Source organism: Hippocampus guttulatus, chromosome 8 (assembly GCF_054856545.1).
Source record: "Hippocampus guttulatus isolate MCC_2025c chromosome 8, RoL_Hgut_1.0, whole genome shotgun sequence".
Classification (NCBI taxonomy): Eukaryota; Metazoa; Chordata; class Actinopteri; order Syngnathiformes; family Syngnathidae; genus Hippocampus; species Hippocampus guttulatus.
Genome location: NC_141268.1, coordinates 9,160,583 through 9,184,065, shown reverse-complemented (window position 1 = coordinate 9,184,065; position 23,483 = coordinate 9,160,583). Strand labels below are relative to the sequence as shown.

At 41.9% G+C, this 23,483-nt stretch overlaps 1 protein-coding gene across 2 annotated transcripts in view; it reads right to left on the bottom strand.

The window, feature by feature from the left end:
- Positions 1-23,483, bottom strand: part of tox2 (TOX high mobility group box family member 2) — a 112,205-nt gene that overhangs the window by 21,098 nt on the left and 67,624 nt on the right. For both annotated transcript variants that reach the window (XM_086118568.1, XM_086118569.1), the window contains exon 4: positions 15,898-16,230. In XM_086118568.1, the coding sequence (XP_085974694.1) occupies positions 15,898-16,230 (333 nt within the window). The remainder of the gene's footprint in view (positions 1-15,897; positions 16,231-23,483) is intronic.

Here is a 23,483-nt window from a genome sequence, read left to right as displayed (position 1 = left end):
TATTTTGGACAGAATTTATATCACTATTTTGGTCAAAATAGGATCGTAAAAAAGAAAAACAATACCAGTTGATACAACAAAAAATAGACCAAAAAAATATATATCACGACCCAAACGTTATTTCCTTGGTGGGGGTTTTGGGTTTCATTATATGACATTAGTAAAATGATGTGTGAAAATAAATCAGTCCTCTTTGGTGCCATCTTGAACCTCTAATTAGATTTTAAGAAACACCAAGCTCGAGGAAAAACAACCAATCAGAGATAAAAGGTGTGGCTGACCAGATGTCAATCATTCCTAAAAACCTGCAGGCACACTCACAGTTGGCACAACCCCTCGGCCTCGCACTGTTACCGGTGATTTTTGGCTTGAATAGCTTTGCTGAAATTGTGGTGGAATAGCAACCGCCGGTTTGGAATAAAAACACAAAATAAACATTAGAGCTGCCTCCCCCTCAGTAGCAGAGGGGATTAAAAATCAACACAGAGTTAGTTACAATTATGCTTGTCAGGTAAGATAGTGTAGTCCAACTTGTTACTCACTATCATGTGGATGAAGCGGGTTTAATTCCCCATTAGCACACTAAATCCAAGCCACTGCCGGTCCCAGCCCTGTATACAAATAGATGTGTTGTGTTTGCTCTTCTGAGTTTGAAAAGGGTTAAAGTGTGAAAGTGGAGCAGAAAGTAAATCCATTGATAAATGATAAAACTGTGCATTATTCACAGTTTGGACTTTTTGAATAGGAACCGTCCCAGCCCGCATCTCTTTTTTTTTTTTAATAATACAAGGGGATGATGTGACTGCACACACAGATACGCGTACTCCGCCTCCTCCTGGCTGCTTGACTGGAGCCATCTTGTTTAGAGTGATGGCTCACTCACGCAGGTTCACGGCCGCTATTGTAAAATCAGCCAGCGTTTAATTGAAACAAATGACTATAATAATAGAACATTATCCCTGCAGGCACCCAGCCGTGACAGCTTTAATTAGAGGCGCGCTCGGGAGCCATCCTTCAAAAAGCACAGTAAACATGAGCCTGCAGGCTGTGGGGTTGTAGAAGGGAAGCGGTGTGTGTGAGGGGGGGGGGGGGGGGGGGGTTCCTCGCAAGCTCCTCAAAGCTACTCGTCGTTTGCCCCGAGGGCACGGCGCGCTAACGACGGCAAGTCGCCGCCGCCGCCGCCGCCTCCTCACCCGCCCTCTCCCCATCGTGTCTTTGCTTTATCGAGCTTTGCATGCCCGTTGGGGTGGAAGGTGGGGAGTAATTTACACTGAATTAATCCGCCAGGCGATTTATGAATCATGCATTGGAGACAAACGCTGCTTTCTACGTGACATCACACAGATGCTGAGTCAAGAGAAGCATGGGAAGTACATGCTGATAGCTTAATTGGAGAACATTTGACATTTAACATTCATGCTCTACCTTTACAGTACATGGTATACATAACAGAAAATATAAATTTGGCCTAAAATAGATTTGGACTCTACCAATCAATCGCGATAACGCTTGTTCGTGATGTACGTCATCATATTTGCCTCTGTTTACAGATATCTTCAGGCATGTCTGACAATGGAGCTAGTTTTTTTTTTTAAAACAAAATAAAAATTAACTGCAGAAATCCTTGGGAATGCTAAATGCTAAGCTAACTTGCGCCGAGTTTACACAGCCCACAACCCTCGTTGGCTAGCTGGCGCGGCTAACACTGCCCTTTCATGGTGCGGGGCTGCCATTACTTCTGGCCTTCATTACAGCGAATAAGATAGACTTGTGAATGAATGAATGTCGTCTTTAATTTAAATTCCTTCCTGCTACGTTGGCATTCTCATTATCACCCGCATTTAACTGCTAGCAGGCGTATGTTTTCATCATACCAGAACCACCTGAAATGTAGTCCTTCCAGTTTAATGCTGCAATCAGACTGAACGCAAGCTAAGCATTTCTGGCTGCGCATTTCCGATGTTGCAAGGTAAACTGCACAGCCGGCTTCCAATAGCTGTCAGAACCGATTGGATAATTGTGAGTGCGCTGACTCGTTTACAGCTGTAAAACTGTCGACCAAGATAGCATTTAGCATTGGTGAAAGTAATAACACATCCACCGGTCACCAGATTGACTCGCGATGTTCACATTTTTTCAGAGAGGATCCCTGCCTCAGCTCGAAGCCACCCCTATGTAGTTGCACAGCAAACAAAAGCAAGCAAGAAACCAGATATTTTGTATCTGAACTCGCATAACAGTGCTGAATCTAGCACATAAACATATGGTACAGTTAGAATAAAGCATTTAACATACCATGCTTCACAATGTGCCCAACAACCCGGTGCACCTTATGTATGAAAACGTTTTAAAATACTCGTTCATTGATATTGCACCTTGTAATCAGGTGCGCCTAGTGGTCCGAAAAATACGGTACCTGTTACCAGTCGCTATCTTGAAGCTTGGTTGCTGCGGCTCTACTGAAACAGAGATGTAATCCATCTCAATGTGCACAGCCAAAAGTGAATGCAATGGCCACTACGGTGCTCCGTCATTCAACAGAGGAGACAGAAAGAGGGAGAGAAAACTCACACTCCATGTATAGCGCTACAGCCACACTCTTCCACTGAAAGTCACCACTTGTCGCTTTGGAGAAATGAAATTCTTACTTGGGTCGGAAAAGTCGGTAAATCAAGCAAGAGAGTCATATGGTAACACTGGGCAGCAGAACCATTCTATGGGAATATGTAATTTGATTGGTTGGTAGCGCCGCATGTTGTGTCGGCTAGAAACAGAGATGAAGAAAAAGTGCTCCAGCTCAATGTTGGCCATTGACGGTAGCTGTAAACAGACATACTGTACATGTCACCCACAAGGCAAGTAAAAGCAAAGGGAGGAAAAATTGACAGGCTGTCAATGTGGACGCATAATCAGTTTCCTGCTTATGGACTGCAATCCAGTTCAACAGCCACAAGCAAAACAATAAAACGCTTCTTGTACTCATTCTCAAATGTGATCACATGACATCATCCTGGCAGGCAAACAGAAATACCTCGCAAATGAGCAAAAACTGGACTGAAAAGGCAATTTAGTCCAAGTATATCTCCAACTAGCCACACTGCTGAAACGGACCTTGACACAACAGTACAAGCCAAGTCGATAACACGCCAACATTTTGTAGAAGACGGCTGGCTTTAAAGATGTGCCAGACACCCAGACGCTGCTGGGTTTTTTTCTATCATTTTTTTCTTCTTTTTTTTTTAAACTAGGTATTTGTAATGGTGGTTGTTTCAGTGTTGTCTGTTGTGATGTTTTTGCACGGGAGGTTGATGTTCACGACACTGATGAATGACTTGATTGATTTGTTAAGGTGATGCAAAACAACATCTACATTTTGTCACAAATTTGGACATTTAAATAATTGATATATTTTCATGTTTTTGATATGCGTCACAAAGGAACTGTTGCCATTGACACAAAATCCCATTTGTTAAATCATAAATGTTGTTTACCACAGACCGGGAAGTAAATAGTTGGACCTCCGGAGCGCCTGCCTGCCCATCAAGTGTGACACTGTAATGTAACAGTGGGGCTAATTTAGAGTCTATAACGCTGCCTCTATACAATGTTTTGCCTCACAGGATGTGACCAGTTCGGCTGGGTGAAGATTCAGAGCCATTTTCAACTGTAAAGAAATACTTTCATAAAGAAATACCCACACCCCCCACTATTGTAAAGATGTATTATTATATCTTGTTTTCCTTTTGGATGCACATAGTAGCATTTGCTAGCAGCGTTAGCTTCTGATAAATAGCAAATGCTTAATTGCTTGGTGAAGTTGTCATGCCACAATGGGCGATATTTGTGTTTGGTCTCATGTCCATGTGCTACAGTGTCTTGGACTGAAATGGTGCCTCTGTGAGAGAATATATTTGTCTTCATGCACATTTCTCCCCATTCAAGTACTGTAGATGTCACTCCGCTTGCAAAGCTCAAGTTCTTCCCCTGCTCGTCACGACAACAAAAGCCGGCGTATCCAGTCGCTCATTTGCATAGACAGCAGCCCCTAAAAGCGGGCTCATTTCAACCTGACAAAAATAAGTGTGTAAAGCCTACTATAGTTCTTGATCCTTGGGTTATTTTGACAAAGTATGTCATAGAAATGTTATTAACACACCCGGGACCCATTTTAAATTGTGAAAATGCAGAATTTGTCTTCTTTGAATAGATTGAGCGATTCCATGTCTGATGTAGAATATGTCTCCAGATGGTTGTATCCAACCGTCTTTGCTGCTTAAGACTTTAGGGGGTGGGGGGGGGGGGGGCGCTCAGGGCAACGTGACAACAAGGCAGGTAGTCATGTCATGATGTCCCCCTCGGCGACATCCTCCATGATGCTCATTACAGCTGATGTTAGAACCTCCTTAGCTTTTATTTCTCTCCCTTCTTCCTCCCTTCCTTTCTCCTGTGCCCGTCACACCCCTTCCTCGGCCCGGGCGTGCCTCGGTGCTCACCTCGCAAAAAGCCGTGCGCGCCTCCCGGAGAGAATCACATGTCCCGTCTTACATGACAGTTGTGTGGAGGACGCACCAGCCCTGACATGCAGACGGCAAAAAAAAAAGGATGCTTGGATAATGAGGCTCCTCAGAGCCGTGTCAAACACACTTTGAGTTTGACAACCCCGCCCCACTATCACCCCTCAGATATAAACGAATGAAATAAAAGTGAGCATTGATGCAGAAGTAACGAAGAGGAAAAACAAAACAAAACAAAAAGCAGATAAAAAGCAGGCTTGCATGTAAGCAGAGGGGCTGATGTGATCCATCCTTGGACACGTGCAATCACATACAAGAATGTGTATTTTGTTCAAACTCATATCATTCACATTGGTGCCAATTCTCTCCCTGTGCATTCTTGACACTGTGAGGGCCCAAATTCTTTGCTTTCTTGGCCATAATTGTTATTATTCTAATAAATCACCACTGTGACGGGTTTTCTGCACTCAACCCCCCCCCCCCCCCCCCACAAAATTTAGCAGGGCAGTGAAATTTTACATTTGGTTTGACAAAACCGGATTGAACCCCAAAAACTGGCCTCATAGTGCGACGTGGAATTCCTTCAAAATTCAGCCCCAAAGCCAGTTTCACTTCGCGAAACGAACACTGGTAGACAGATCTATCATGAGTAAACATATCCAAAAATGTTTTTAAAAAATCAGAGGCAGTCCAACATTTTGATTTGAGCGGGTGGTGATAGCAGCAGAGTGGGTGACTGGATTTTCCCTACCTGCCCTTATTCGGGATCACGCAGTCCTAACTAAACCCGCTCGCATGAACTGATGAAGCCCACTCAGATGATGGGTCGCAACGTTTTCTAACACAACCAGAACTGTACAGTTGTGATCTTTTCAGTCAGAGGTGTTAAACATATTTACATTTATTATCCAAGTATCACAACAAAAAGTCCAGTATTTAATTGGATCCCACAGAGTTGATTTTTTTTTTCCAGACGTTATATTACTCCACCCTTTCCAGTGCAAAATCATTACATTTTAAAATAGTTAAATATCTTCCACTGGGAGAGAGTACTTTTTTTAACTCACTCAGCAGGGTTCTCAGGCACATTTGTTTTCCCTCTCAGTACAAGCTTGACTTATTAAAATTTGACACAGAGTACCGCAAACCCTAAATCAGCAGTCCGGCACATTGAGCCATCAGGCCAACTCAACACTTGCAGCCTGTGAACAGTGATCAAAAGTCTGTGTAAATAATTTCAGAGGCGGCATTCTGCATTGAAGAACAACAATTTCAACCTTAGTTGAGAACATCTCTTTGGAAGAGATTGTTTCATGCGTGTCAGTGTTGACCAAAGTCTCCCTTCACGAGTGAAAATTACTTCATGAGTCTAAACTCCTTTTGTGTGAATGCAATGGGGTGTTTTTTGCCCAGTGATAAGCAAGGAGGAAAGGAGGAGGAGGAAAATGGCGCTGACTTGCCTCTCTCAAACTGAGAGAAGTGCAGGTGTGAAGGCGGAGTTAATCGAACACTGTCGAGTTAATCTAACACAAGGTGATCAACTGTGTGAAATAACACCGACTCTGGACACCGTTCAACTCCGAAAATCTAAAATGACAAAAATGTTGAAAACATTAAAATGCTACTTTGAATGCAATATGTGTCCGATGACAATGATGGCATTTCGTAGGTTTCAAATACATCGAAAAAACTGTACTGCTGACCTTTAAAGTGTTTCGTGGAGTGCAAGATATGATAACGAGTTAGCTAAAGCACCGTAAAAGTACGAAAAGTCACACTTCAGCGGTATGGTATCACAAACCTTTATTGGAAGGTTAAGTGTGCATCCAAATTGGACTGCAGGAATCTGCAAGGGGCTCAGATGACCATCGGCCAAAAGTAATGGAGTAGGAAAGGAGGAGAAGTAAAAGGTGGTATGGAAAATCAACACTCCAGTATCGGTACCCCAAAAGTCAACTGAAGTAAGTAAAATCAAACCTCGGTTTTCGAACGTCTCTGTTCTCGACCAAATCGGTTTTCGACCAGAAAATTCGAGGTTTTTACATCTCGGATTACGACCGAAAAACGGTTTTCGACCAAACTGGGCAAACCCACTTGATTACGCCACTTGACTCCTCTCGGCTTCCTTACACGAGGAAGTGACACTTCCTCGTGTAGCGTTCATTGTGAGCAGAAATGTTTGTTGTGATTTACACAAATCTGACTGGGGTTTTTTTGGTGGTTATTTCTGCATAGTGTATTAGCTCCTAAACATGGGCTAATAAAATAGTTTCGGATTTCGAACAAACCGCTTTTGGAACAGCCTTCTGGAACGGATTATGGTCGAAAACCGAGGGATGACTGCACTTTGTTTCTTGACATTTCGGGATTCCATGCCCTGAGAATGAAAGGACCTCGATGAATGAGTATTCACCGGCATGGACTGAAGTTAAGAGGATTTCTCCTTCATGTACATCTTGGTTACATAAATCATGTCGTACCTTCGGGCAGACCGAGTGTGTCAAGATGGTAGCTTGGTGGCACTGCAGGGGGTAGTAGAAGCCGATAGCAGTTGGTGGGTTGCGGGGCGCTCATTTCTGAGTGAGATGACATAGGCCGGCTATTCACCGCCACCGGAGGCAGAATATTCCCACTGATGAAAGCGGAATGAGGCGATAGGCCACAGTGCAATATGGACATGATTTCATGGCATGATAACGCCCAGCAGGGGCCCTTGGCGAGCTCCAATATGAGACGCCTTATCTGCGCCATGTATCTGCCTCATAATGCGGGCGATCTGCCACGGCCGCATCTGTTTCTTCTTCACTTGAGTGCCGCCGTTGATCACATCTGCGGCACGGAATGAAGATGGCGGCGAGGCCGAAAACAACAACAACGACGACGACAGGTGTGCGGTAGCTCATCTTTCGCACCATTGTTTTTGAAATGGGATGTGATGAATTATCTAAATTGAACATTTTCTTCGACAGAGATTATACGCGATGGCCCAGATAAGCAACATTATTGCAAGTGCTTTTTATGGAGTGGCACTTCCATACTGAAGCCCGTGTTTGCACACCGGTCGAAATTACACCTGTGGTGTGAAGGAAATGCAATTTAAAAGTTGTCTTGCTGCTTAATTTAATACGGCCTCTTTAGAATTTCTGATGAAAATGGAAGAAATGAAGTCAGGGCCCATATCCTCTGATTGCCTTAAGACATTAATTGACTTTTATAACACAAAAAAAGATGAGCCGCCAACCTAAGCGGCAATAAATATCCCTTTAAAATGATGAGGATGGAAAATAACCGCTCTTTCTTAATGTACAACTACAGTTTCATATCACACTGCTGGGAAGAAGAAGAAGAAAAAAAAGCCACTTTCTCCCGGGAGATGAGAAAAGAATTGAATTCTTCCTTATCGGTCATCTATTTTTCCACAGAATGCTATTACTCGCTGCCTGCCGTCGCTAGGCAACAGGACATATTAATAGGAGCCTTTTATTAGCCAGGCTTTACCAGCGCGGTCCTAAAATGAGGAAGTGGAAAACATGAATGTGTTACATAAACCCAGGGAACCTTTCATGGTGTGTACAATTTCTGTCTTTGGCCACTCAAACTTCATTTATGGTGGAGGGACATGCAACAATAAGTAATACAATATGTGGGACTATTCAGAAATATGACATAGAATATATTTTTATATCACAGAATATCCTCTATAACACAATAATCAAGAGACATAGACACATACAGATACACACACATATACTGTATATTGAACGGTGTTTGTTTGTTTTTTCTTCTTTCTGCCTACATTCTTGCTTCTGGAGGCTGTAAATTTCCCCAGTGTGGGACAAATAAAGGATATCTTATCTTATCTTATATATATATACATATATATATATAAATCCTCGTCTCACCCCTCGGGTGGTGTCCATCCCTCATTCAGCTCGGGTCCTCTACCAGAGGCCAGGAAGCTTGAGGGTTCTGCGCAGTATCCTTACTGTATGTATGTATATATATATATATATATATATATATATATATATATATATATATACTGTATACACACACACACACACACACAGACACACACACTCTCTCTCTCTCTCTCTCTCTCTCTCTCTCTCTCTCTCTCTCTCTCTCTCTCTCTCTCTATATATATATATATATATATAAATATATATGCTGGCCCGGTGGTCGAGTCATTAGCGTGTCAACCTAGCGTTGCAGAGGTTGTGGGTTTGATCCCGGCTCCGGCCTTCCTGTGTGGGGTTTGCATGTTCTGCCTGTGTAGGTTTTCTCTGGGTACTCCGGTTTCCTCCCACATTCCAAACACATTCATGGCAGGCTGATTGAACACTCGAAATTGTCCCGAGGGTGTGAATGTGAGCGCGGATGGTTGTTTGTCTCTTTGTGCCCTGCCATTGGCTGGCAACCAGTTCAGGGTGTCCCCCGCCTACTGCCCGAAGACAGCTGGGATAGGCTCCAGCACGCCTGTGGCCTTCCTGACGATAAGCGGATTAGAAAATGGATGGATGGATACATGGATGTATAATCAACATGAAAAGTATTTATGCACGCAAGAACTATTTTACAGGAATTACCACGGCTTTGGTTATTCCAAGTGAGCAATCAACATTGGAATAATAAGTTCCACTCTGTCACTGAGACTCGATGAACTGTCGAGAAAAGCAACAGACGTTCACCATCATTTTTCTGCATTTGCTCACTAATCCCCGACACAAAATGACTTCAAAGAATCACATTTTTCTTTTCTCATTTGAAAGGAGCGGAAAGTAAGTGCAGAAAAGGAAACATACGATTCAAAAAGCAGAAAGTCCATCAAGTAATATTGTCCTTTGAAATTGGAAAAGTCGCATGCAATTCTCTCTTTTGTGTCATTAGTTTTCTCATTCAATCCACCATCTTTCTTGTTTGCGGAAGCATTGAAACACTTTGAAACACAGGTCTGTCCTTCTTTTCCTCATTATTCACACCTTCGCAGCTCGTCTGTGACATGTTCACTTGACATCGCCGGTCAAATTTTATTCACGTCGGCTCAACTGAGCCGCCAACACCTGCCAGCAGCAATTCATTGCGCACCAGGAAAAACAAAGGCATCGTGGAGAAGAAGAAGAAGAAGAAGAAAAAAAGAATCACACGGGACAATTTATCGCGACAGTCACGATGGGATTAATTATGATGAGTGACCGCCAGCACTGGACCATTTCTCATGTTCAAACAAAGACAAATTTGAAAAATATGTTAATTTAAAAGAGACCTTCGCACAAATGAAAACAGTTCTCAGGTGTCTTGATCAGTTGTCTGCATGTAAACCTTTGCAAAATACACAATGATGAGGAATTACAGCATGTTTTACACACTTGATTTTTGTCTTGCTAAAATCAGCCACCGAGCCCACAGCTGGACCGAGGGCATGTCTGGCTTTTGAATGACAAAGGGCAACAGCTCGTAACAAATACGGCTGAACTGGAACATTTGGCATCTCTGTATAAAGTCAAATAAACAAACCGCAATGACACCCGTCAGCTCGACAGCGATGCGTGGACGGCGTCTGCTGACGGGTCGCAGACTACGCGTGGACGTCTTCCAGTGTGATTCTACATTCATCATCTGCTCCGTATTCAAACGAGCACACCGCAGGCACTCTGACGAGAGCTAATATCTCACGCGCCATTGAGCAAAAGAGGCCGAGGTCATTTAAATTTCAGCGGCGTCTTTTTCAATAACGCTTAATAGAAAATTAAGCACTTCCATTCAAATAGATGGCGGCCAGCGCAATTGTGAGGCTATGCACAAGCATACGACGTGTAGAGGCGCTGGGTTCTCTTTTTTTGTTGTTGTTGTTGTTGTCAAAGTCGGGAACGACAGACCAAAAAACAAGGCCGCTCGGTGAGTCTGGTCAGATGAGCATCTCCGCCAGGCTGCTTTGATAAGATCAGTGTAACCTGAGCACAGCTATTAAATGTCTAATGTGTTTTGGAATCTGGAGACACAGTGACAGGGGCGCATGGACAGAGAGGCCGCATCGAGTGCAGAGGAGCGCCACGGAGAAGGAGCTCGTATGGACGCCGCATTACAGCTTCCAACATCATCATCATTATCAATAAACTATGATTAAGTATTCATAAAATTAAGGCGGTCATGGTTTTGTAGTTTTCTTTTTTAGTTCTTGTAAGTTAGCAAGAGTGAGATAACAGAGATGACAATGTAGTGTGATTAGTTGTTAAATGCCAAATTCGGCAATAATGTTTCATCTTACAATGAAAGCAAATCCTTCAAATGATCAAAATTTGACACCATGCTCAGCACACATTAGATTACAGAAGTAAAAAAAGATCGCTAAACCTCTTTGAGTTGGCCCCATTTGGGGAAATTTCCAGGTAGGAGTTTTGCAAAGATCAACCCCTAGAATTTCAAACCAAATTGGCTGACTTCCTGTCCTTCCTGCATCCTGTCATGACAGACGTACAACAGTTTTTGTGTTGATTGGTAAAACCGGCGTGGTATTTTTTTCCCCCTTAACTTTCCAGGAAGCACTACTGGATTTTAGGGACTGCTTTAGTGAACCCCTGAAGTACTCGCATTTTCACCAGAAAAGTGAATCCACGCATTGGTGACAAGAGAAAAAACGTCTGGACACTTCTTGTGTGGTATCTCCAGTTCAGAGTCACGTGTGATGCTTCACCACGCACACAGTTTGGCCGATATCCGACAAACATTTTTCTCCATATTTGGAAGAGGCTTGATTCCGATCATTTCATCCACTCACTATTAACATATATCCAAATAGTGCCCCTTGAGAGTTAAAAAATGTGATTGCGCCATGAACTAGGGAGTGTAAATCAAGTCGGAGAAAACTCAATCTAAACTCTGTTTCATGGAGCAAACTAAACATGCGCTGCCTCTTGTGCGTCTAATAGCTCCCATAACATGTTTACCTATCGCCGCAATAGGTCTCCACTCATTCCTCCACTCATTTCTCCGCATAATTAGCCCATTTACTTCCTGCTTTTATGCGAGCACCTGCAACGAAACACTCTCACCGCCCTTGTACACGCACCGTACCGAGCTCGATGTTATTTCACTCAAGTGAATTACTTCTAACATACACAATGATGAAATCCACATATGCTCATTTTGAAAAAGAGTCACCAATTCAATTCACCCCCCACCAACCAACCCCTCCACCCGCCCTTCCATCTCCACTCTCTCCATCCAAGTCTATTGCACTCTTCTTTTCATTGCCCAGCTCACGCATTGAATCTGCCTGATGAAAACAGATCTCACTGCAGCACCACAATAGAATGGCTGATGCAGGAAAGATGAACCTTAATGGATTTTTTTCAACGTGCTCAAGATTGAATATAAGCCACTGACCTCCAGATGTAGTGGATCCATTTCAACAGCAGAGATATTGTTTATGGTGCGCAAGCGCACACACACACACACACACACACACACACACACACACACACACACACACACACACACACACACACGTGGGCGGGGGGGCGTAGAGCATCGTCCACCTCCGCAAAATGAAATCACCTCATCTCAGAGAGAGCAAAATTAAGAATTAACCCCCCTTTAACTGTCCATCGAGCTATTCGTATTATCGGCGGTGTGTTTGAGTTTGCTTAATTACTTCGGTCGACAGAGTGTGTCAAGGTACGGCAGAGATTGAAGAGAAATATGAATTCCTTCACCGCACAAATGAACCTTGCTCCACTACGCTTTGGTAGCTTCGACAGGCAGCAGACTATTTGATTTAGACCTTTCTGATTTTCAGCAGCAAAAAAAACGAAGAAAAAAAAAAGAAATGTGTGCACCCGGGAAACATCGAGAAGCTATTTAAAGTATTTAAATTGCTGTCAGCTTTACCTTCCTCCTGTTGGGATTAATCCATCTCTAAAAATGCCCAAAAAATGATGGTTATCACTGGATATGAGCGCAACAAATCTGCATATGCAGTAAACATTCAGAAATTGAAGCTCTTACACTGCCACCAAATCAGGCATCGCTGATTTGGTGGCAGTTACACCTATGCTTTGCCCATACCCAATGATGATAATCAAAACGTCTTGCAAATTAGCACTACCCATTTGGTTGTGGTTATAATTTGGTAGCAATGAGTCAAAAGAATAAGATCATTCTGGAAGGGAACTTGGAAATGGCTTAAATGACCCACACGTGTCCTTTCAAGCATAGCTTTTCAGACTTTTTTGTGCGTCTACTTATGGTAGACAGACCCACCAAATTTTCCAAATGTTCAAAGTGAAATTGGTTTCGGGGGCAGAGTTTTGGAGCGGTGTTTTTGGAGTTTTGCTCTACATGGTGATTCATCTCATCAACTTCCATTCTAATGCCTCAAAAAAAAAAAAAGACATGAGTTGCATGTCTGTCTCAATCTAAAATGGCAGACTTCCTAGATCTTTTCAGGCATGGCTTCTTTGGACTTTTTTGTAGATTTAGTCATGATCAGGGGCGTGCTGGGAACAATCGGAATATGCGTCACTTGCAGAAAAATAATTGTTGACGAGGGTGAGGGATTGCCGTGATGACCAGGATTAGCCCGGAAATACACCAGCCGTTCGGGAAAATTGACATCCCCCCCCCCCCCAAAGTCTGGATGGCCACAGTCTTTTCAGATTTGTCATTTTGTCAGCTTTTTGATAGACATGGCTACAAAAGTGCATGTTGCTAAGTAAATCTGGCTTCGGGGGCAGCATTTTTATTAGCGTTTTGTATGTTATGGTGAGGTTTGCATCAATGGTTCTGGCTCCTCCCAGTCTAGCCTTGACCACCAATCTGCTACGCATGTTTCAAATTTATCGGCAATCGGAAAAAATCTCGAGGATGATTTTCTTTTTTGAGGGACTGTGGGAATTGCCAAAATGACCTCATTTTGGCCGCTTCAAACCAAAATGGCCGACTTCCGGGGACGGATTTTTCAGAATTTTTTTTCTACATCCACTGATGTTAGATACATCTACCAAAGTTCATGTCGCTAAGTGAATTTGGTTTGGGGGCGTAATTTTGGAATGAAGTTAGATGTTTGATGTTTCATGGCAAGTTATCAAACTTCAAACTTAGACAATTTGAAGGTGGAAATGGCCATGATAGCGTGTCTGTTTAGACATGGCTCTTGGAGAATTTTTATGCATCTACTCATGATAGACTTGCATAGCCAATGTCATGTCACTCCTTTAATCCAGCCCCACTGCAGGGGCTGGATTAAAAAAAAAAAAAAGAAAAGAAAAATCCAGTGGGTGCTACGGAGCCAATTTTGGGGGTTATTCCTACTAATAAATGCAATTTTAACATTATTCATGACCTGGAGCTTCAGTGCAAATGCCTACACTATGTATTTTGTGGTGTTAAAAAAAATACAGAGTGGCTGATCGAGCACTGTCTCTGTGGTAAAGGTCATGACCAAAATGTGAATTGTGCATGAAGATAAATGACATGAATCCAATTCCCCAGGTTGGGGGTTTTCTACTTACCGATATTTCACATAATCTACAGCACTGTAGTTATATTTCAGATGTATATCAAGCCATGTGCTGACTGTTGTTTGGCCCGAGATCGTCTCTGGTCGAGATAAATGCTCCAAAATGTTCTGCTTGACCTTGATGTGAATCTGTGGGTATATGTACTGTACAATATATGCTCTTTTCTTTTCATTAGCAGACTTCTCACTCCAAACAGTATATCAGAATCAAGTGTCATCATATTTTATTTCTTTATTTTTTTTTATATTCCCTGTCAATCCTGGTGGTACAGATACACTCTTAACTCCATTCCAAAACAATTTGTGTGTTCTTGGCCTTTTTTTAGGAATACCACAACAGAATACATTCACTAATACATATATTAATTCATCTTCCGTACCGCTTGATCCTCACTAGGGTCGCGGGGGGTGCTGGAGCCTATCCCAGCTGTCACCTGGGCAGTAGGCGGGGGACACCCTGAATCGGTTGCCAGCCAATCGCAGGGCACACAGAGACAAACAACCATCCGCGCTCACACTCACACCTAGGCACAATTTAGAGTGTTCAAACAGCCTGCCACGCATGTTTTTGGAATGTGGGAGGAAACCGGAGCACCCTGGGAAAACCCACGCAGGCCCGGGGAGAACATGCAAACTCCACACAGGGAGGCCGGAGCTGGAATCGAACCCGGTACCTCAGCACTGTGAAGCCGACGTGCTAACCACTGGACTACCGGGCTGCTAATACATATATTAAATAACAAATACCCATCCATACATCCATCCATTCATTTTCTAATCCGCTTATTCTCATTAGGCTCGCAGGCGTGCTAGAGCCGATCCCAGCCGACTTCGGGCAGTAGGCGGAGTGCACCCTGAACTGGTTGCCAGCCAATCGTAGGGCACAAATCGGCAAAAAACCTTTCACAATTAGCGTCACACCAAGGGACAATATCGAGTGTTCCATTAGCTTGCTATGCATGTTTTTGAAATGTGGGAGGAAGCCAGAGTAGCCAGAGAAAACCCACACAGGCATGGGGAGAACATGCAAACTCCACACAGGAAGGCCTGAGCCGGAATTGAACCCTGCACCTCTGCACTGTGAGGCGGTCGTACTCACCAGTCATCCACTGTGTTGCCTAAACAATAAATATATAATATATATTTCATATTTTACCATAGCTACCTTATAGAGGAGCAGAAATACATCCAAAACGACATAAAAAATTGGCCAGCGCATTTCTGGGATTTAGCATAGCGAAGGTAACTGTCCCAACCACACACACAAATATCAGCATAGAAATGGGAATGAAACGGAGAATCTCCTGTCCATGACATGGCAGCTCGACTTGAGGAAGAACCCAAGCCACGACCGGACTACATGGAAATGTATAAGAAACAAATGCTAAGCAGAGCAAGGGTGGTTGGAAGCACATTAGCTTTAGCAGCCTTAGCTTCTGATGAACTGAACAATGTTTGTCTTGTCTCAAACTGCAAGCTATGCTCTCAGAGGCACCACAGTCAAAGGTGTTTGGGTGGACAGTTGCTCATTTGCAACAAGAACGTAATCAGGTGAAGCTGTGCAAATCACAAACCATAGTCAACCGTATATCCCAGTGTTTCCCAACACTTAGCCAAGACACACATTTCACATTAGAAAAAAAACAATGTCAGAAAAAGTATATACAGTATGCTCAAATAATCATGAGCTGGTTTAAATTTCTCACAAGTTTACTTACTCAATGACAAATCTGTTTTTACACACAGCACATGATTCTGTTGTATAAATGGCAACAGGTAGTGACACTGGCTCACTGGCCGTGCCACATTGTGGTTGGGAATCACTGGTCTATCCGGTGTCTGACTCCATTGCTTTGTACTCACCGAGGGCATCTGTCCAGAGACCAGCTGGCCATCTTGCGCCAGCATGTTGGACATCATGAGAGTGGGCAGCTCCGAGTAGGAATAAGGGTTGATGAGTCCGTTGTGGGACAGCGAGTGGCAAAGGTAGCCCGTGGAGTCATGTTCCATCAGGTGTAGGAGTGGAGGCTCCGGGTGGTTGGGCGGAGTGATGGGAGGAATCTCGTAGTCCTCGTCCCCGGCTTGGTTGCCACTGGCCGGTCCCCCGCCGCCGCCACCGCCACCGCTGCCTCCGCCGCCGCCTCCCGCTCCTCCACCGTTGCTGCCACTACCGCCACCAGTCTGAGCCGTGTAGTTCTGAGAAAGACAGAAACATGTTTGAATAGTGGAAATGTTGGTCTGCTCGAGATATTTTTAACTTCAGATGGATTAAGGGGAGCTGGAGGCGATGCCAGCTGAGTTTGGGTGAGAGAAGCGGTGTTCACATGGACTGTTTGCCAGAGTCTTTGTAAAACTGGTCATTAGTCAATCTTAGGGAACATACAGACAACCAAATCTTCACACTCATATTCACACATATGGGCAATTTAGAGTCTTCAATGAACTGGACATGGAATATTTTTGAACGCAGGAAAAAGACGGAGTATCAGGGACCCGGCGGTGAGCTTCAAACATTGATTCCTCACCCAAACTGTGAGGTTGACTTGCGAACCACCAGCCTTAAATGGAAACACTATTTTTTTTATAGATCCCTGTTTTTAAATGTTTCCAGTATTCACACCAATGTGAAAAATATGACCAAAACAAACCTTGTTTCATCTGTTTTCAATTAAGAAAAGTCAAGGTCAAGCTACGACATCTATGTGTACTATCCAAAATGGACTGCAGACTCCAGAAAAGCAGACCAAAAGTAATGGACAATATCATAAAAATACCAACATGCTCGCTCAAAAATGTTTTTTATTTCTTGTGTTCATAAACACTCCATACGACTTCGCAGGGTTGTAACAAAAAACAATTTTGAATTGGAAAATCATTTTTTGATTCAAAAGATGCAAGTGCAACCAAATCGATACATATCAAATCTTTTATTGGAAGGATACATCTCTGAGGTGAATTCCACTTTGACAGTACTGACAAGTCCATTCAAACTTTTGTAAAATGACAACAAAAAAGTCATGGCATCATACCTTCTCGAACTGACCCAAACCATATTGAATCAAATAGTAATCCCACTGAGTTGAACTGAATCAAACTGTTGCACTTTCAAATCGAACCATCGTTGACTCGATTCGCACCTCATGCGCCTAGAGCCGCATCGAATTGTCTTTTTGTGGAGAGACGCACACCATGATGATTTAGGAAGCTAGGCTACTAGGCTAACGACGTTTGAGGGCATTTGTATCATCTCAAGACAGCACACCACACACTTAATAGCATTGCCACCAACGCTCATATGAGCAGATCAGGGCGAAAATGAATTCGCACCAATTATGCGTACCCCGCTTTACCGCTTTGACTTTAACAACGCAACACACTACAGACATACGTAATGTCCCTCATCTGTGTTGACCATACCAACCAGGATTTACTGTTAAATATCAAACAGCTCTAACATTTACGGATGTCTGCTGAGATGGTTTTACGAGTACACACCCCACACTAAAAGATAATTGCTCAGCATAATCTTTAAAAGACACCTGCTAATTGGGTGTTTGCTGACTCAGAAGTGTGGAATATGCTCAAATTCGATCAGATTATCAGCATGTAATCAATTCGTTCTTTCAGTTATTCATCATTCTTGCGTAAACCCATCCGACTTTCCCCTGATGTAGTTTAAAGACTGCTCACTTCTCAACCTTTCGTCACGCTTTCAATTCAAATTTTGTTTCAAGTCATTTGTTGCAAAAAATAAAAAAATAAACACGGCGTGTCCAATCAGCTCCACAAAGAAACCCGGAGAGAAAAAAAAAATAGCCAAGGGAGTCAACAGGGAGCAAAAAAGCAATCTTGAGCTGAAACGACTCCCATTGTAATGACTGTGTCAAATTAATCATCACAAATAATATTCCGGTGTCAGCCATTCAAGGGTTTTTTAATAGAATTTTTATGATTCACGTCATGCGGCATACATCAAAAAGTCAGTCCTGCAACATTTCTCAAATCAATTCAATATCATCTTTGTGTAGGCTGTCATGCTCGACGGCAGAGTGGTCATTTATCTCGGCAGCAGATACTTTTAGGAGAAGATGGGTGAGGGGGAGAAAGAGAGACAGAGAGAGAGAGAGAGAGAGAGAGAGAGGGGGAGAGAGGACGTGTTGTCATTTTTCTTCCTCAAGGTGAGCGTATTGTTCACCGCGTTCAACTGCTCCACTGTCTCATACCGTGAAATACAATCGAAAATAAAAATCTGATATAGATTATTAATACCATAAATAATCCCTTTTACAGTTATTCTGAAAATCTGTAAACAAACAATCAAATGAAGAAATAAAAGAACCAATTAAAAATTTGTAATAAAAATAAATTAAAGAACAATACCTTTCAGGACTTTGCATATGATCTAAAATGAACTTAATTTAGATAAATTATACAATTCTAAACATGAATGCAGTAAATGTATATAGTCATTAAATTAAAAGAAAATAGTCAAAACAAATTGATAAATTGTGAAAAAAACGAAACGAGCTAAAAAAAAAATACAAAACACAGTGAACCTAATGTTAAAAAAAAAGTAATCAAAATACAGAAAAATACCTAAAAGAAAATAGACATAACTAAAAATAATGTGCACTACATTAAATCAATAAATAAATAGAAATGCTGTATAGCAATGATATATTAATTGCTAGATCTCATAGTCAATCACGATAAACTACCGGTATATAAATACACGAAATAAAAATAAATGATGAAAAATAATTGAAGTGTACAGCATAACCAAAAATGTCTCACATTTTGAATAAAATAGCAGTAAAACACACTTTTAATAACATTACATAAGAATATGCAAAAAAAAAAACGTGTCATTTGATTGGCCAATCCAAAGAAAAAGCAAAATCACAGCTAATAGAACAGCCACATTGTTTTCCACACACAAGAGAGTGAGAGCAGGTTGTAGCTTTCAGCAGAATTGAAATCCATTTGAAAACCTTTTGAACCAGGCTTTTAATTTGACATTTTTATCCTCTTCCCTTAAACTTGATGAGAAAGAAACAAGGCGATCACCTCCAGTCTTGAGAAAGCTTGACATGAGTTCTCAGCCACCGGCCTTTCAAGACTTATGTTTTTTATTTATTTATTGTTATTTGTGTGTGTGTGTCTGTGTGTGTGTGTGTGTGTGTGTGTGTGTGTGTGCGTACAAACCTTTGGGATTTGCTTGTGTTATTGTTTAGTCTAATGGATGAGAAAAGCAACATTTCCTGAGATTCAATGTCCCTCATAATTGTTGGAAGGAAATGGGATCGTCCACTGTAAACATCCAAGCCATTGTGTGTGTCCCTTGCCATTGTGCTCCAATGGGTGACATCTTTGAATGATCATGGAGCGTGTTCATCAACATTTTGTTTGCCGCCTGTCTAAGTGTGTGTCCACGAAACCAGCAATAGTTTCATCTATATGATAAAATGTAAATATGTCAAGGACATCCCCAGTTGGATTGTGGCCGGATGAATCATTCATACATCTTCATTGTGAATGCATGTTTTTCTACTTTCTCTTTCTGAATTCACTATTGCACTCTGGCAAAGGCATATACTCTACTATACTGCACTGTATATAGGAGGAGCTTTCTGAAAACTATACTCCAAACAAAGGAAAGGCATTTGGATGTATCCTGACTTTTCGTAATTTCGTAACTAGAACATTTTGTAAGTCAAGACGCGTTTTGCATGTAAATGCCCGAATGCAGGGGTCCCCAACCGCCGGGCCCCGAACCGGGTCATTTGGTGCCGGGCCGCACAGAAAGAATAAATAACTTAGCCAGGAAGATGCTGGGTAATGGTCAATGGCAGAGGAGCTATCAGTATGTTGCGTTCAGGAAACTCGGAGCTGCAACTAGCAGCCCATACTGTATTTTTACTTTTCGTATCTTGAAATTTCTTTCGTAACAAGAGGCGATATTTTCCTGTTGAGACGTTTTGTAACTTGAAAATTTCATATGAAGAGGCATTTCTTTTATAAAAGAGGCGATATTTTCCTGGTGAGATGTTTTATAACTTGAAAATTTCATATGAAAAGGCATTTCAAAGTCGAGGTACCATTGTAGTAATTTTCATTTTGCAATTAAATTAAGATAAATGAAATCAAATGAAAATCAACGAGAGCTTCATGAGAAATTATACTGATTCAGGTTAAAATTATGATTTACATCGCTGTACCTCGAGATATATTAAATGTGAAAATTGTGTTTAAATAAATAAATACATTTTTATATACATAAAAAATACAATAAATTAATGTAATACAAAAAACTTTAAAATCTTAAAAATATTGATTTACCTCTATAAATACAATGACAAACACATTTTTCAATTGAAATGTAATGAAATGAAAAATAATTGTAAACTACAATTGGTCTAAGGATTGTGTTAATATCTCAAATTAGAATGACAAACATTGTTTATAAAAACAAATCAAGGTAGAAAATAATTCTAGCAGAAAAGCCACGTAATAATTTATTTAGATTTATGAATGTAATGATTTTTTTTTTTTCAACGTCCTTTGAAAGGATGTCTAACTACAGACTTTACTCTCTGCATTTCGGCCATGTTTGTCAAATGGGTTGACTTGGGTCATTGCTGTGTCTTTCAAGGTATGTTATCCATGAAACATGAACTCAAGAAAAATTTCCCGAACACAAAAAGATACATTAAAATAGTCTCAATTACATGTTTTTAATGATAAAATCAGTCAATCAGTTGCTGATTGAGTGTACTTCAACAGTGTTTGAAACCTTATCGTTCCTCACATAGAAAATGAGGACTAATAAACAATTGGGATTAGACTGTTTGCAAATGTACAATATGGGTTATTATTTAACTGTGGATTGGATTCCACAGTGGGAGCTGCAGTGGCGGCTTGTAACATTTTAATTAAGTGCCACGTCTCTGGACCGTAACAGTTGCATTGCAGTGCACCTTCCGTCGGAGGGAAACAGATGAAGAGACAGTTGGCGTGGGACGGAGCGAAGAAATATCATTGATTGGGGAGCGCTCCAGCTTGTCTTTTTATTTTGGCACACGTTTAATCCTCGCTCTGTAGCCTTGCCTGCGCAGTCAAGGCCTTCTGGAGATGATATTGAGTGTGGCTAATGGCTCATTAGCTGCACTTTTTTTTTTTTTCTTATTTGATTATTGTTAGGATGCTTGCACGTACCGGCATCCAGGACCAAATGCGATTACGCCGTATAATAATTCCATCATGCTATATTTACAGTGATAATGCATCAAGATTGAGGTGAAAATAGATTTACATGTTGAAACAAGCAAAAATCTTTAACTGTAATCTGTCAAGTGCTGTACATATGGCTGGATAATAAGCTAGACAGATAGGTGGACAAATAGATAGACAAACAAACAGACAGACAGACAGAGAGCGCTGATTGGCCGGCCGGATACATTAGATACAGTAGATAGATGGATAGATGGATAGATGGATAGATGGATAGATGGATAGATGGATAGATAGATAGATAGATAGATAGATAGATCGAGCGCGAGAGGTCGATAGTGATATAGCATTAGAAAGACAGAGCAATAAGAGACAGGTAGACAAATAAAGAAGAGACCAAGACAGAGCTACTGTAGATAGAACATGTGAGGGAGGAAAGGATAGAGGGAGGGCTGTAGAGATAGCATTAGGCAGTGATAGAGCTGCAAAGAAAGAGAGGAAGAAGGACAGGCAATGAGCTAGAGAGACAGAGGTAGAGAGGTAGAGACAGAGAAAGAGAAACTAAAAGAGATAGCAAGAAAAATAGACTGAGCAGCGAAATTTACAAATACATACCAAAAGAGAGTTGGGGATGGAGATAAACGGGGCAACGGAGAAAGCTAGAGGGAGAGAGAGTGAGAGTGAGAGTGAGAGAAAGCTGGAGATAAAGAGCAATAGAGCGATGAGAGATCCAGAAGAGCACTAGAGAGATAGCGAGATCAAGTGATACTGTAGAGAGAAAAGAGAGATGTACAGTAGATAGAGATAGCCTCTGTGTTTGAGAGAGAGAGAGAGAGAGAGAAATCCTGTATATCGAGGGACAGAGAGAGATAGACAGAGCTCGACAGACAGATAGATAGATAGATAGACAGATAGACAGACAGATAGACAGATAGATAGACAGATAGATAGACAGATAGATAGACAGATAGACAGATAGATGTAATGTCACAACATTTTTGGGGTTTAAATCAAATGAAAAATTGACTATCAAATGTTGGGAAACTAAAAAAAAAGTCTCGGAAAATGAAAAAAAAATACAACATTGTGGAGCAACCACACGTCAGTCAACTGCAGTAGTCGATGACCCCCCCCCCCAAAATACATTTGCATACCATGACATCATCATTGATAATGTGACAGGAAGTCGTTCAAGTCACTCGTCCTTGTGGCATTGCTCAGTGGGAGCTGCTGTTATCGTAACCAAAGACTTGAAATGGAATAACCTCACACTTGGTTGCTTGCCAATTGGCAATCGTTTGGTTCATGTCAAAATAATGGAGTCAATGGTTTGTCAGATTTCATTGTTAACGATTTGCCATCGTAAATATTGAACATTTACGCTTATCGGTCCCAACTATTTCCCTACCAGCTCAGAGAGGAAATCAATTCAGTCTTCCTGCACCCTAACACAGGCTAATCAAATTTGATAATTAGGTCTTTGCTGACTTTGATGGGAACAGTGAATCTGGATCTGTCACTACTTGCGGGTTGTTGTGGTTTTGGCAAAAGGTTTGACCCAAAAATGAAAACAAAATATTTTCGAAAGACACAATAAAACAAAAAGGTAAGCAAGGCATATGGAATCATCCATCCATATTCTAATCTGCTTATCCTCAGGAGGGTCGTGGGCGTGCTGGAGTATATCCCAGCTATCTTGGGGGACGGGAGTGGGGGGTGGGGGAGGGGGGGTGCACACCCCGAACTGGTTAACAGCCAATCGCAGGGCATACATAGATGAACAACCATAAACACTCACAATCATACCAAGGGGCAATTTCGAGTGTTCCATCAACCTGCCATGCGTGTTTTTTGGAATATGGGAGGAAACTGCAGTACCTGGAGAAAACCCACGCAGGCAAGGTGAGAGCAGGCAAACTGCACACAGGAAAGCCAGAGCCGGAATTGAACCCTGCACCTCTGCATGGTGAAGCCAACGTGCTAACTAGTCGACCACCATGCCGCCTCATATGGAATCGAAAATAATCAATGAATACGAGTCCCAAAAACTACATGCAAAGTGGCAAAAATAGAAAAAAACAGCAATGGACTGACAAACAGGAAGAGCAAACGTAGCAATGACCTGACAAACACTAAAAGTACAAGCAAACTGATGAGACAACAAGGAACACCTGGACAAGACAAACGGTTGGAGGGAGCTGATTGGTTAACATGTGGGC